Source organism: Salmo salar, chromosome 29, assembly GCF_965601325.2.
Source record: "Salmo salar chromosome 29, fSalSal1, whole genome shotgun sequence".
NCBI classification, from domain to species: domain Eukaryota; kingdom Metazoa; phylum Chordata; class Actinopteri; order Salmoniformes; family Salmonidae; genus Salmo; species Salmo salar.
Genome location: NC_138319.1, coordinates 44,361,483 through 44,378,264, shown reverse-complemented (window position 1 = coordinate 44,378,264; position 16,782 = coordinate 44,361,483). Strand labels below are relative to the sequence as shown.

Genomic DNA, 16,782 nt, shown 5'->3' with positions numbered 1-16,782 from the left:
ATTCATACTGCTGGGTGAGTTATAATTACCTATCTACCTGGGGGTACCATTCATACTGCTGGGTGAGTTATAATTACCTGTCTACCAGGGGGTACCATTCATGGTGCTGGGTGAGTTATAATTACCTATCTACCTGGGGGTACCATTCATACTGCTGGGTGAGTTATGACTACCTATCTACCTGGGGGTACCATTCATACTGCTGGGTGAGTTATGACTACCTATCTACCTGGGGGTACCATTCATACTGCTGGGTGAGTTATAATTACCTATCTACCTGGGGGTACCATTCATACTGCTGGGTGAGTTATAATTACCTATCTACCTGGGGGTACCATTCATACTGCTGGGTGAGTTATAATTACCTGTCTACCAGGGGGTACCATTCATGGTGCTGGGTGAGTTATAATTACCTATCTACCTGGGGGTACCATTCATAGTGCTCCACCACTCTAACTGTTCTTAAACGCTAGTAAAACTAAATGCATGCTTTTCAACCGATCGTTGCCCGCACCCGCCCGCCCGACTAGCATCACTACTCTGGACGGTTCTGACTTAGAATATGTGGACAACTACAAATACCTATGTGTCTGGCTAGACCGTAAACTCTCCTTCCAGACTCACAATAAGCATCTCCAATCCAAAATTAAATCTAGAATTGGCTTCCTATTTCGCAACAAAGCCTCCTTCACTCACGCTGCCAAACATACCCTCGTAAAACTGACTATCCTACCGATCCTTGACTTCGGCGATGTCATTTACAAAATAGCCTCCAACACTCTACTCAGCAAATTGGATGTAGTCTATCACAGTGCCATCTGTTTTGTCACCAAAGCCCCATATACTACCCACCACTGCGACCTGTATGCAAACCCACTGGCTCCAGGTCATCTAGAAGTCTTTGCTAGGTAAAGCCCCACCTTATCTCAGCTCACTGGTCACCATAGCATCACCCACCCGTAGCACGCGCTCCAGCAGGTATATTTCACTGGTCATCCCCAAAGCCAGCTCCTCCTTTGGCCGCCTTTCCTTACAGTTCTCTGCTGCCAATGACTGGAACGAATTGTAAAAATCACTGAAGCTGGAGTCTTATATCTCCCTCACTAACTTTAAGCATCAGCTGTCAGAGCAGCTTACCGATCACTGTACCAGTACACAGCCCATCTGTAAATAGCCCATACAACTACCTCATCCCCATATTGTTATTTATTTTTGCTCTTTTGCACCCCAGTATCTCTACTTGCACATCATCATCTGCACATCTATCACTCAAATGTTAATGCTAAATTGTAATTATTTCGCCACTATGGCCTATTTATTGCCCTACCTCCCTAATCTTGCTACATTTGCACACACTGTACATAGACTTTTCTATTGTGTTATTGACTGTACGTTTGTTTATGTGTAACTCTGTGTTGTTGTTTTTGTCGCACTGCTTTGCTTCATCTTGGCCAGGTCGCAGTTGTAAATGAGAACTTGTTCTCAACTGGCCTACCTGGTTAAATAAAGGTGAAATAAAAACAACATATATATATATGTTATAAATATATATAAATATATATATATATATATATATATATATATTTATAACTCACTTTATTTATATATATATATAGTGCTGGGTGAGTTATAACTACCTACCTACCTGGGGGTACTCTCTCTATCTATCTATCTATCTATCTATCTATCTATCTATCTATCTATCTATCTATCTATCTATCTATCTATCTATCTATCTATCTATCTATCTATCTATCTATCTATCTATCTATCTATCTATCTATCTATCTATCTATCTATCTATCTATCTATCTATCTATCTATCTATCTATCTATCTATCTATCTATCTATCTATCTATCTATCTATCTATCTATCTATCTATCTATCTGAACTCAGGATAAGACCCAAATGCAGACAGCTAGAGTCACAGATCTGTATTGACCCAAACAGGGGGCAGGCAAAAGACATGTCAAAGGAAGGCAGAGGTCTGTAATCCAGGGCAGAGTCAATAAGGTATTGAACAGCAGGCAGGCTCGGGGTCAGGACAGTCAGAGGTTTGTAAACTGGTCAGAGTCAGGGAGATACAGAATGGCAGGCAGGCTCAGCGTCAGGGCAGGAAGAATAGTCAGAACCGGGGAAACTAGGAAACATAACTTGAGAAAGCAGGGAGATGGGAAAACAAGCTGGCAAGACCTGACAAGACGAACTGGCAACAGAGAACACACGTATAAATACACAGTGGATAATGAGGAAGATGGGCGACACCTGGAGGGGGTGGAGACCAGCACAAAGACAAACAGATCAGGGTGTAACACTCTCTCATCATCTCTCTCTCCTCATCTCTCTCTCTCCATCTCTCTCTCTATCTCTCTCTCCTCATCTCTCTCTATCTCTCTCTCTCCTCTCCTCATCTCTCTCTCTCTCCATCTCTCTCTCTCCTCATCTCTCTCTTCTCATCTCTCTCCTCTCTCTCTCTCTCTCTCTCTCTCCTCATCTCTCTCTCTCTTCATCTCTCTCTCTGCATCTCTCTCTCTCTCTCTCTCTCTCTCCTCATCTCTCTCTTCTCATCTCTCTCTCTCTCTCTCCCTCATCTCTCTATCTCTCTCTCTCTCCTCCATCTCTCTCTCTCTCCTCATCTCTCCCTCTCTCTATCTCTCTCTCTCCCTCATCTCTCTCTCTCTCCTCATCTCTCTCTCTCTCCTCATCTCTCTCTCTCTCCTCATCTCTCTCTCCCTTATCTCTCTCTCTCTCCTAATCTCTCCTCTCCTCATCTCTCTCTCTCTCCTCATCTCTCCTCTCTCTCCTCATCTCTCTCTCTCCTCATCTCTCTCTCTCCTCCTCATCTCTCTCTCTCTCTCTCTCTCTCTCCTCTCCCTCATCCTCTCTCTCTCTCTCTCTCTCCCTCTCTCTCTCTCTCCTCATCTCTTTCTCCTCATCTCTCTCTCTCTCCTCATCTCTCTCTCCTCATTTCTCTCTCTCCTTATCTCTCTTTCTCTCTCCTCATCTCTATTTTTTTACGTTCTTTTCCCAGACCCCACTTAAGCTGTTGGTGTGTGTCATTACTCTCTCTCTTTCTCTTTCTCTCTCTCTCTCTATTTCTCTCTCTCTCTCTTTCTCTCTCTCCGTATGTCCTCTGTTATTTCAGTCCCAACAGCAGCGCTCCTCCCACACATGACACTAATTACAGTGAGCATGTGCTTGTATATGTGTGTTTGTGCGTGCGTGTGTGTGTGTCTCAAACATAGACTGTATTCCTGATAAATATAGAGACAGACAGAGGATGTTTAGTTTTTGTCTAACCCTATGAATACATTGTGACGATGGAAGCTTCCAGTCCCTTCCACCCCTGAGCACCTCCCTACAAACACTTACTGTACTGCTTTACAATACACAGCTCTTAGAGAGAGGGCGAGGTTCAGACTACAGTAAATCTAAGACCCTGGCAGTCTACTTCCCCACTACTCTCCCTTTCGTCCACCTCTCTTCTCCCTTGCTCCCCTGTCTCTCTCTGATTTTTATCCAAAGTGACAGTAGTGTGTGCATAAATTTTCATATGGGTGGCTCCAGTGGGAATCAAATCCACAATATTGTCTTTCCAAGCAGCTTGGGCTACCGACTGAGCCACACAGGATAATGTCTGCTAGGATGGTCAGAGACAGGATAATGTCTGATAGGATGGTCAGAGACAGGATAATGTCTGATAGGATATTCAGAGACAGGATAATGTCTGCTAGGATGGTCACAGACAGGATAATGTCTGATAGGATGGTCAGAGACAGGATAATGTCTGATAGGAGGGTCAGAGACAGGATAATGTCTGCTAGGATGGTCAGAGACAGGATAATGTCTGATAGGATGGTCAGAGACAGGATAATGTCTGATAGGATGGTCAGAGACAGGATAATGTCTGCTAAGATGGTCAGATACAGGATAATGTCTGATAGGATGGTCAGAGACAGGATAATGTCTGCTAGGATGGTCAGAGACAGGATAATGTCTGCTAGGATGGTCAGAGACAGGATAATGTCTTATAGGATGGTCAGAGACAGGATAATGTCTGATAGGAGGGTCAGAGACAGGATAATGTCTGCTAGGAGGGTCAGAGACAGGATAATGTCTGCTAGGATGGTCAGAGACAGGATAATGTCTGCTAGGATGGTCAGAGACAGGATAATGTCTGCTAGGATGGTCAGAGACAGGATAATGTCTGATAGGATGGTCAGAGACAGGATAATGTCTGATAGGCCACCTAGATTTGTAGTAGTAAAAAACATTATCATAATCCTACACACACACACACACACACACGCACACACACACACACACACACACACACACACACACACACACACACACACACACACACACACACAGAGAGAGAGAAGAGATTATCTCAGAGCTTCACAGAAGGAGGGGGTCAGTGTCACTGATGAGTCACAGGTGCCATGGCAACCACAGAGGTGAAAGCCATCTGCCCCCCCCACACCTCCCCCAGCACACACACAGTAGCAGTGCGTGGGTAAAATCACTGGGGAAGCCAAGCCAGGATAAAAGCCATATGTGACCGACGGTGCTCGATTCGGTCTTATGTAGGAACATTTCAAATTGTGTTTTTTTTTTTACATTGGATAACAGTAGAGACTCCGCTACAAAATGGTATATCATACTCTACAGTTGAGGAACAATGGGAAAGTAATTCTGCTTTGAAAGTTGATGAACTTCTCACCCCACTTTTGAGAAAATGGCCCCTTGAATATTTGGGACACCTTCTGGAGAGCTCTTCTTTGTCTACACCCATTCAGCATTGTTCACACTCTCTTAAGAGCCCCTCATCTCTTTAAGGATTCACATGTGAGGCCATGTACTAAACAGAGTAAGGTAGTGTAGTAAACAACCAAAGATTTCAAGACTAAAAGTGGGGAAAGTAGTAGAAAAAATACACTCTATCTAGTCCTTGGCCTATATCCTAATCTGACTTGGTGCATGTAATTTTCTTCTTCACATACCGTCTCTGGTAAACACACACTATATCAAATGAAATCAATGTTTATTTGTCACATGCACAGGATACAGAAGGTGTAAACGGTACAGTACATTGGTTACTTGCATATTTGCATAGTAGCAATATCAGAAATAGTAAGTGTCCAGATAAATATTGTATAAATATTGTATTATTATTAGGTGACTCTTACCCGACGCACTTGTCTAAATTGATGGCTATAACCACGCCGCAGCCACATCTAGCTGTTGTCTAGACATCTACACATGTTCATCAAATGCAATAGATGGCCATAATCACCCCCAGACACACCTGGCTAACTTGATGGGTCATGTCGTCATCTGGTGAAGAATCTTTTGTTTAGACATGTAGCTAGCTAGCTAGCTAAACAATGAGCCTAAAGGTGCTTTCAAAACAACAGGGAACTTGAAAAAATATGAGGTCAAATCATGGCGTCAGTGATCTTCAGGTCGGAAAGTCTGGGCTCTTGAAAGAGGCCGAGTTCCCAAGTTGGAATTCCGAGTTGAATGACAGTTAAAACGATTTTTCCTAGTTGGAGTTCCAAGTTGTCTTCAACGCATCAACAACCCATATACTACTAGCAATACAAACTGATTGTAATAGCTAGTCACCATGCTTGAATCTGCAGGTAGCTAAAGCTAACCAACTAGGTTCAATGTTAGCTAGCTAGGCAACATTTGGCTATAATTCTGCACTTTGATTGGAAATATGCGGAGGGAATCGAAAAGAGAACACTGTTGTGTAAAACACCTGACTACGGATTACATCTTCAAATTAAGGGCAACCACGGCAACCATGGCATCCATTTTTACATTTACATTTTAGTCATTTAGCAGACGCTCTTATCCAGAGCGACTTACAGTAGTGAATGCAAACATTTCATACATTTTTTTCCCGTACTTTTTTTCGCATCCGTGACTCCGTGACAGAGAGGGAGAAGCGTACACCCATGTATATGTGTAAGAGAATCTAGCTAGCTAAATTTTCTGATATTATACGTTTCTAATTCTGTCAGAAAGCTGTTTGCAAATGGATTTCTGAGATACAAACAATATTACTACACAGATCATACACGTAACGTTAGCTAGCGAGCCAGCCTGCTAACTTTAGATAGCTAGCTAAAAGTACGCTTTAACTTTCAAATAAAAATACTTTCTGACAAAATTAGAAACTTATAATATTTGAATGTAGCTAGCTTTACTCTCTTACCCATATACATGGACGAATGCTTCTCCCTCTCTGTCATGGTTGCCTTTAGTTTGAAGATGTAATCCGTAGTCAGGTGTTTTATACAACAGCCTTCTGTGTGTTCTCTTTTCGACTCCCTCTGCATATTTGCAATCAAACTGCAGAATTTTCTCCATCTCCTTAGCTATCATACTCTGCTTCCACCAGGCATTCCACTGACTTCTAAACTCGGTGTCACGTGGGCTCCCTCTCTGGCCTCCAGGCCACCAGGCTACTCGTTATGGCGCACACCTGTCACCATCATTAAGCTCATCTGCGCATAATGACACTCACCTGGACTCCATCACCTCCTTGATTACCTGCCCTTTATATGTCACTCCCTTTGGTTCCTTCCCTAGTCGTCATTGTTTCAGTTTCATGTCTGTGCGTTGTTCGTGTTTCTTGTTTTGTATTATGTTTTAATTTATTTATTAAACGATTCACTCCCTGAACTTGCTTCCTGACTCCCAGCGCACACATTACACTCGGTCAACTGCTTCCGTGACAAGAATGTTGATCGTTGTTTCAGAAGACTCTACCATGTCTGGTTCTATGAATTCTTTTGGGATCTAAATCAGGGATTTCCTCATAGTCTGATTCATTTTCAGAGTCAGCGAGAGTCAGCACAATCGGTGCTCCAGAAAGCGCCTTATTAACAACACTTTGGCGGTTCTTCGTGATTTCTTTCAAAAAAGACATCATGTTATATTATCTACACATATTGAGCAGCTCATGTTATAGACAGAAGCATGTTACATGCCAGACCAAGCTGAACTTATCTCTCGGCATGTCCAGCCCATCCATTATCTCAGCCAATCATGGCTAGCGGGAAGCTTCCTGACTTTTTCCGTGGCTAAACCAACTAGGCTCGTAATTGTATAATTTCATTCATATTTACGCATGGCATACGAGTTTGTTATTAAGGCACATGAAAGTTCATATGTTCCTGAAGGCAATTTGATAAAAAATTTATGTTTACGTTCAAATGCCTCTCCTGTGACGCACGACATACGCCTAGTTTCCTGAAACGAGTCACATAGTAAAACAATGTGTTGTGATAATTGTGTTGTTTGCTCAATAAGCTGTTAGCTCATATGCCTTGGGACCGTGTAACACTACATTACCAAAAGTATTTGGACACCTGCTCGTCAAACATCTCACTCCAAAATCATGGACATTAATATGGAGTTGGTCCCCCATTTGCTGCTATAGCCTCCGCTCTTCTGAGAAGGATTTCCACTAGATGTTGGAACATTGCTGCGGGGATTTGCTTCCATTCAGCCACAAGAGCATTAGTGAGGTTGGGCACAGATGTTGGGCGATTAGGCCTGGCTCGAAGTCGGCGCTCCTATTCATTCCAAAGGTGTTCAATGGGCTTGAGTTCAGGGCTCTTTACAGGCCAGTCAAGTTCTTCCACACCGACTTTGACAAACCATTTCTGTATCGACCTCAATTTGTGCACAGGGGCATTGTCATGATGAAACAGGAAAGGGCCTTCCCCAAACTGTTGCCAAAAAGTTGGAAGCACAGAATCATCTACAATGTCATTGTATGCTGTAGCAGTAAGATTTCCCTTCACTGGAACTAAGGGGCCTAGCCCGAACCATGAAAAACAGCCCCAGACCATTATTCCTCCTCCACCAAACATTACAGTTGGCACTATGCAGCTGGGGAGGTAGTGTTCTCCTGGCATCCGCCAAACCCAGATTCATCTTTCAGACTGGCAGATGGTGAAGTGTGATTAATCATTCCAGAGAACGCGTTTCCACTGCTCCAGAGTCCAATGGCGGCGAGCTTTATACCACTCCAGCCGATGCTTGGCATTGCGCATGGTGATCTTTGGCTTGTGTGTGGTTGCTCGGCCATGGAAACCCTTTTTATGAAGCTCCCAACGAACCGTTTGTGTGCTCACGTTGCTTCCAGAGGCAGTTTGGATCTCGTTAGTGAGTGTTGCAACCGAGGACAGTACTCGGAGGTCTCGTTCTGTGGATTTGTGTGGCCTACCACGTTGTGGCTGAGCCGTTGTTGCTCCTAGATGTTTCCACTTCACAATAACAGCACTTACAATTGACCGGGGCATCTCTAGCAGGGCAGAAATGTGAAGAACTGACTTGTTGGAAAGGTGGCATCCTATGACGGTTCCACATTGGAAGTCACTGAGCTCTTCAGTAAGGCCATTCTACTGCCAATGTTTGTCTATGGAGATTGCATGGCTGTGTGCTTGATTTTATACACCTGTCAGCAACGGGTGTGGCTGAAATAGCAAAATCCACTAATTTGAAGGGCTGTCCACATACTTTTGTATATATTGTGTACATCCTATCAAACCTGTTGTCTGGTTTGTTTGGCTTGCTTGCTAACTATTAGCCAAGCAAGCAAGCAAGGAAGTTAAGAATTTAGCTAGCTAGTCTGTTATGCTAGCGATGACGCTAACAGCTAGCTAACAGCTAGCCAGCTAGCTAACCACTTTGTGCAGCTCAACCTGCACTATCAGCTCCAATATAAATAACATGAGCAAAGTTCAACTGCCTCACCTAAAGCCTATTATTGTGGGAAGCTGCTATAGACCACCAAGTGCTAACAGTATCTGGATAATATGTGTGAATGCTTGATAATGTATGTGATATCAACAGAGAAGTATATTTTCTGGGTGATTTAAATATTGACTGGCTCTCATCAAGCTGCCCACTACAGAAAAAACTTCAAACTGTTACCAGTGCCTGCAACCTGGTTCAGGTTATCAGTCAACCTACCAGGGTAGTTACAAACAGCACAGGAATGAAATCATCAACATGTATTGATCACATCTTTACTAATGTTGCAGAAATGTTCTTTAAAGCACTATCCAAAACCATAGGATGTAGTGATCACAATATAGTAGCCATATCTAGGAAAACCAAAGTTCCAAAAGGCTGGGCCTAATATAGTGTATAAGAGGTCATACAATACGTTTTGTAGTGATTCATATGTTGATGATATTATTATTCATATGTAAATAATATGTGCTGGTCTGTGGTGTGTAATGAGGAGCAACCAGACGCTGCACTTGACACATTTATGAAATTGCTTATTCCAATTACTAATAAGCACGAACCCATTAAGAAAATGACTGTAAAAACTGTTAAATCCCAGTGGATTGATGAGGAATTGAAAAAGTGTGTGGTTGAGAGGGATGAGGCAAAAGGTATGGCAAATAAGTCTGCCATACCTTTTGGCAAACGTATGGCAAATACAAAAATCATGTGACTGAAGTAAATAATGAACAATAAACTATACTATGAAACAAAGATAAATTATAGAAAGAATGATAGTTAAAAGCTTTGAGGCACCTTAAATTTAATTTTTGGGAAAAAAGCCAACTCGGCTCCTTCATTCATTAAATCAGATGGTTCATTCATCACTAAACCCACTGATATTGCAAACTACTTTAATTACTTTTTCATTGGCAAGATAAACAAACTTAGGGATGACATGCCAGCAACAAACGCTGACACTACACATCCAAGTATATCTGACCAAATTATGAAAGACAAGAATTGTACTTTTGAATTCTGTAAAGTCAGTGTGGAAGAGGTGAAAAACGTATTGTTGTCTAGCAACAATGACAAGCCACCGGGGTCTGACAATCTGGATGGAAAATTAGGATAATAGTGGACAAGGTTGCCACTCCTATTTACTGGCTCAAATAACCAACCAATCAGTCTGTTACCAACCCTTAGTAAACTTTTGGAAAAAATGGTGTTTGACCAGACACAATGCTGTTTCACAGTAAACAAATTGACAACAGACTTTCAGCATGCTCATAGGGAAGGACACTCAACAAGCACAGCACTTACACAAATGACTGATGATTGGCTGAGAGAAATTGATGATAAAATGATTGGGGGGGGGACTGTCTTGTTAGTCTTCAGTGCAGCTTTTGACATTATCGATCATAGTGTCACGACTTCCGCCGAAGTCGGTTCCTCTCCTTGTTTGGGCAGCGATCGGCGGTCGACGTCACCGGTCTTCTAGCCATCGCCAATCCACCTTTCATTTTCCATTTGTTTTGTCTTGTTTTCCCACACACCTGGTTTACATTCCCTCATTACTTGTCGTGTATATAACCCTCTGTTCCCCCCATGTCTGTGTGTGGAATTGTTTGTTGTAAAGTGTATGTGCACTTCTGACTGGTTCGCGACTGGTATTTTGTACCCATATTTTGTTGTTCTGGATGCCGTTGGTTTTGCATACTAAACTGCTCCGGTTATTACCCAGTTCTGCTCTCCTGCGCCTGACTTCCCTGCAGCCAGTTACGCACCCCTTACAGAATTCCACACCCGAATATGGAGTCAGCAAGAGCAGGTGCCCCTGGTATATATATTACACATAGTCTGCTGCTGGAAAAACATGTGTTATGGCTTTACATCCCCTGCTATAATATGGATAAAGAGTTACTTCTTTAACAGAACACAGAGGGTGTTCTTTAATGGAAGCCTCTCAAACATAATCCAGGTAGAATCAGGAATTCCCCAGGGTAGCTGTTTAGGCCCCCTTGCTTTTTTCTATCTTTACTAATGACATGCTTTGAGTAAAGCAAGTGTGTCTGTGTGCGGATGACTCAACACTATACACGTCAACTACTACAGCGACTGAAATGACTGCAACACTTAACAAAGAGCTGCAGTTAGTTTCGGAATGGGTAGCAAGGAATAAGAGAGTCCTAAATATTTCCAAAACTGACTGCATTGTATTTGGGACAAATCATTCACTAAACACTAAACCTCAACTACGTCTCGTAATGAAAAATGTGGAAATTGAGTAAGTTGAGATGACTAAACTGCTTGGAGTAACCCTGGATTGTAAACTGTCATAGTCAAAACGTATTGATGCAGTAGTAGCTAAGATGGGGAGAAGTCAGTCTATAATAAAGTGATGCTCTGCCTTCTTAACATCACTATCAACAAGGCAGGTCCTACAGGCCCTTGTTCTTGTTGCACTATGACTAGTGGTCATTCGGGGGGATTAGGTTCCACAAAGATGGATTTGGGAAAATTGCAGTTGGATCAGAACAGGGCAGCACGGCTGGCCCTTAAAAGTACACGGAGAGCTAACATTAATGACATGCATGTCAATCTCTCATGGCTCAAAGTGGAAGAGAGATTGACTTCATCATTACTTGTTCTTGTTTTTGTAAGAAGTGTTGACAAGCTGAATGTACCGAGCTGTCTAAAATACTGGTACACAGCTCGGACACTCATGCATACCCCACAAGACATGCCACCAGCGGTCTCTTCACAGTCCCCAAGTCCAGAACAGACTATGGGAGGAGCACAGTACTACATAGAGCCATGACTACATGGAACTCTATTCCACATCAGGTAACTGATGCAAGCAGTAGAATCAGATTTAAAAAGCAGGCACAAATACACCTTATGGATCAACAGGGACTGTGAAGAGACACACACGAAGGTGCAGATACATGCATACAAAATCAAATCTAACTGTATTTGTCACGTGCCGAATACAGCAAGGTAATCTGTACATGTTGTTGGGGGGGGGGGGGATTTACTATGCATAGGTAACAAACAAACATCTAGTAGCAGCTGTGTACAAAAGTTAGGGGGGGGTCAATGTAAATTGTCCGGTGGCAATTTTATGAATTGTTCAGCAGTCTTATGGCTTAGGGGTAGAAGCTGTTGAGGAGCCTTTTGGACCTAGACTTGGCGCTCCGGTACCGCTTGCCATGTGGTAGCAGAGAAAATAGTATATAACATGGTTGACTGAAGTCTCTGACAATTTTCGAGGCTTACCTCTGACACTGGATGGCAGGAAGCTTGGCCTCAGTGATGTACTGGGCCATTCGCACTACCCTCTGTAGTGCCTTACGGTCAGATGCCGAGCAGTTGCCATACCAGGCGGTGATGCAACCGGTCAGGATGCTCTCGATGGTGCAGCTGTAGAACCTTTTGAGGATCTGGGGACCCATGCCAAATCTTTTCAGTCTCTTGAGGGGGAAATGTTTTTGTTGTCCTGGCACCACACTGCCAGTTCTCTGACCTCCTCCCTATAGGCCGTCTCATTGTTGATGGTGATCTGGCCTACCACTGTTGTGTCATCAGCAAACTTAATGATGGTGTTGGAGTTGTGTTTGGCCACGCAGTCGTGGGTGAACAGGGAGTACAGGAGGGGACTAAGTACACACCCCTGAGGGGCCCCAGTGTTAAGGATCAGCATGGCAGACGTGTTGTTGCCTATTCTTACCACCTGGGGTCGGCCCGTCAGGAAGTCCAGGATCCAGTTGCAGAGGGAGGTGTTTAGTCCCGGAGTCCTTTTCTTAGTGATGAGCTTCATGGGCACTATGGTGTTGAACGCTGAGCTGTAGTCAATGAACAGCATTCTCACATAGGTGTTCCTTTTGTCCAGGTGAGAAAGGGCAGTGTGGAGTGCGATTGAGATTGCATCATCTGTGGATCTGGTGGGGCGGTATGCGGATTGGAGTGGGTCTAAGGTGTCCGGGAGGATGCTGTTGATGGGAGCCGTGACCAGCCTTTCAAAGCACTTCATGGCTCCCGACGTGAGTGCTATGGGGCGGTTATTATTTAAGCAGGTTACCTTCGCTTCCTTGGGCATAGGGACTATGGTGGTCTGCTTGAAACATGTAGGTAGTACAGACTCAGTCAGGGAGAGGTTGAAAATGTCAGTGAAGACACTTGCCAGTTGGTCAGCGCATGCTTTGAGTACACGTCCTGGTAATCCGTCTGACCCAGCGGCTTTGTGAATGTTGACCTGTTTAAAGGTTTTGTTCACATCGGCTACCAAGAGCATTATCAGACAGTCATCCAGATCAGCTGGTGCTCTCGTGCATGCTTCAGTGTTGCTTGCCTCGAAGTGAGCATAAAGGGCATTTAGCTCATCTGGTAGGATCACGTCACTGGGCAGCTCGCATCTGGGCTTGTCTTTGTAGTCCTTAATAGTTTTCAAACCCTGCCACATCCGACGAGCATCAGAGCCAGTGTAGTAGGATTCAATCTTAATCCTGTTTTGACGCTTTGCTTGTTTGATGGTTTGTCTGAAGGCATAGCGGGATTTCTTATAAACATCCACTGTGGGGACGACGTCATCGATGCACTTATTGATGAAGCCGATGACTGAGGTGGTGTACTCCTCAATGCCATTGGATGAATCCCGGAACATATTCCTGTCTGTGCTGCAAAATAGTCCTGTAGTGTAGCATCCGCTTCATCTGACCACTTCCATATTGAGAGAGCCACTGGTACTTCCTGCTTTAGTTTTTGCTTGTAAGCAGGAATCAGGAGGATAGAATTATGGTCAGATTTGCCAAATGGAGGGCGGGGGAGAGCTTTGTATGCATCTCTGTGTGTGGAGTATAGGTGGTCTAGGATTTTTCTCTCCCCTGGTTGCACATGTGACATGCTGGTAAAGATTTGGTAAAACTGATTAAAATTTGCCTGCATTAAAGTCCCCGGCCACTAGGAGCGCCGCTTCTGGGTGAGAATTTTCTTCTTTGCTTAATCACACATTGTGATATTGTTGCATGGTGGTATTGGCAGCAGCTAATGGGGATCCCTAATAAATACAAATACAAATACCTGGCTAAAATGCTTGCTCGCTAGGCTAACTTCCTTTCATGGGAAACGTCGAGCCAGCTAGCTAACATTAGTCTACTACATCTAGCTACATATTGAACTTTCATCCTCTCATAGCAGGTACACAATTTTTATGAATGGTTGGATCAGAGTCCCCGTTATAATCATTGGCCAGTACGGAGAATTAAGGAAAACCACGAGTCCAAATCCATAGCTCCATTCATTACCAATTTAGGAAAGGTACGATTTTAGCTAGCTAGACACTGTAGGACAACGATACAACGAGATGCAACAATTCACGTTTTTTCTGTCAATGACGTTTTGCTTTTGATGTGATCTGATTGGTGTGAAGCCAAATCCAAACTGGCTTCCTTTAAAAACATTTTTTGCTGCACAAGGACAATTCACAGTTAAACTTACCCAGTTTAGCTCAACGCTGATTCGCTATTCTTTTAGTTTTTTTAATTATGTAGGCCAAATGCTCGCTGGCTTGTCTTGCTATTGAATTCAATGCTACAGGTGGCAACAATGTCATACTCTTTTTGACCAGACAGCATCAGATATTTGGGCTACACTTTCTGAAAGGGAGGAGTGCTGTTTTGCTCGCTCAGATGCTTTATACAGTGACATACAATCAGCCTCTTGCGAATTGAAGGAAAATTTAGAATTGCAGAGAGACGAAAGATACATGTTAAAAAGGAAATGTTAAATACATTTTATTTTTATTTGCTAACATTTTTGGGGAAGTCTGGCTTTCTTTGGCATCCAGGAATACACAAAACACATTTATTTCTATGTGTGTGTCTGTCTCCAGGTCACGGACTGTTTGGCACATTTGAGATGCTATCGTCATGGAGAAGGACACGTGAGGACCAACATGTTAAGGAGCGTGTAGCTAGCGTATTCTCTGATGTCATGCTGCGTTACTCAGGAGCTACACTGCTACATCAGGTCAGTCTGTGTGTGTGTGTGTGTGTGTGTGTGTGTGTGTGTATGTTTGTCTTTGTGTTTGTCTAGCCATGCTGTGACACTCTAAAGCCTTGAATTCAATCTGGGTTGGGCTGGCCTTGGTGGGCTGGCCTTGGGGTTCTAGATGGCCTTGATGGTCTGGCTGGCCTTGGGATTCTAGATGGCCTTGGGGTTCAGATGGCCTTGGGGTCTAGATGGTCTTGGTGGTTTGGCTGGCCTTGGGGTTCTAGATGGCCTTGTGGGTTTAGATGGCCTTGTGGGTTTAGATGGCCTTGTGGGTTTAGATGGCCTTGTAGGTTTAGATGGCCTTGGGGTTCTAGCTGGCCTTGATGGTCTGGCTGGCCTTGGGATTCTAGATGGCCTTGGTGGTTTGGCTGGCCTTGGGGTCTAGATGGCCTTGATGGTCTGGCTGGCCTTGGGATTCTAGATGGCCTTGGGGTTCAGATGGCCTTGGGGTCTAGATGGTCTTGATGGTTTGGCTGGCCTTGGGGTTCCAGATGGCCTTGGGGTTTTAGATGGCCTTGTAGGTTTAGATGGCCTTGGGGTCTAGATGGTCTTGGTGGTTTGGCTGGCCTTGGGGTTCTAGATGGCCTTGTGGGTTTAGATGGCCTTGTGGGTATAGATGGCCTTGTGGGTTTAGATGGCCTTGTAGGTTTAGCTGGCCTTGATGGTCTAGCTGGCCTTGATGGTCTAGCTGGCCTTGGGGGTCTAGCTGGCCTTGATGGTCTGGCTCGAATTGCGTTTAGAAATGATGTCATGTTAATAGGTAGACATTACTGTGCAGCTTAACTAACTAATTAGCTCCACTAATGTTGCTCGCTGTAACTAATGTTACCCCCATCCTCCTGCCACTGCCAACTAGCCAAATGTTTAGCTTGCTGGCTAGATAGCTAGAACTGGACCATCGTGTGCTGAAGCGTATAGCTCATAGAAATCGTCTGTCCTCGGTTGCAGCACTCACTACCAAGTTCCAAACTGCCTCTGATGTAAAGATAGCCGCCATTGAACTCTTGAGCAGTGGAAACGCTTCTTTGGAGTGATGAATCATGCTTCACCATCTGGCAGTGCGATGGACAAATCTGGGTTTGGCGAATGCCAGGAGAACTGTACCTGCCCCAATGCATATTGCCAACTGTAAAGTTTTGTGGAGGAGGAATAATGGTCTGTGGCAGTTTTTCATGGTTCGGGCTAGACCCCTTAGTTCCAGTGAAGGGAAATCTAAACGCTACAGCATTCTAGACGATTATGTGCTTCCAACTTAGTGGCAACAGTTTGGGGAAGGCCCTTTCCTGTTTCATGACAATGCCCCAGTGCACAAAGCAAGGTCCATACAGCATACAGAAACGGTTTGTCGAGATCGGTGTGGAAGAACTTCACTGGCCTGCACAGAGCCCTGACCTCAACCCCATCAAACACCTTTGGGATGAATTGGAACGCTGACTGTGAGGCCAGGCTTAATCGCCCAACATCAGTACCCGACCTGACTAATGCTCTTTCGCTGAATGGAAGCAAGTCCCTGCGGCAGTGTTCCAACATCTAGTGGAACGCTTTCCCTGTCACGTCCTGACCAGTATAAGGGTTATTTGTTATTGTAGTTTGGTCAGGACGTGGCAGAGGGTATTTTGTTTATGTGGTTCGGGGTGGTGTTTTATGTAGTAGGGTGTTTGATCTATTATTTCCGGGTTTTTGGGGTTATGTTCTAGGTTTGTATTTCTATGTGGTCTCTAGTCTTTTGTATTTCTATGTCTAGTTTATTGGTGTTGGACTCTCAATTGGAGGCAGGTGTTTTCTAGTTGCCTCTGATTGAGAGTCCTATATATGGGTATGTGTTTGGTTAAGTGTTTGTGGGAGATTGTTTCTTGTTTTGCCTGTGTGAGCCTGACAAGACTGTTTTGTTGTTCGTGCGTTCTTCGTTTTGTTATTTTGGTGTTTTCTTTATTTAAAATAAATAACAAGATGAGCATCCACATTCCTG

At 43.9% G+C, this 16,782-nt stretch overlaps 1 protein-coding gene across 1 annotated transcript in view; it reads left to right on the top strand.

Annotated features, from left to right (window-relative positions):
* Positions 1–16,782, top strand: part of ptchd1 (patched domain containing 1) — a 65,439-nt gene that overhangs the window by 29,402 nt on the left and 19,255 nt on the right. The window contains exon 8 of the mRNA XM_045710973.2: positions 14,653–14,789. Within this exon, the coding sequence (XP_045566929.1) occupies positions 14,653–14,789 (137 nt within the window). The remainder of the gene's footprint in view (positions 1–14,652; positions 14,790–16,782) is intronic.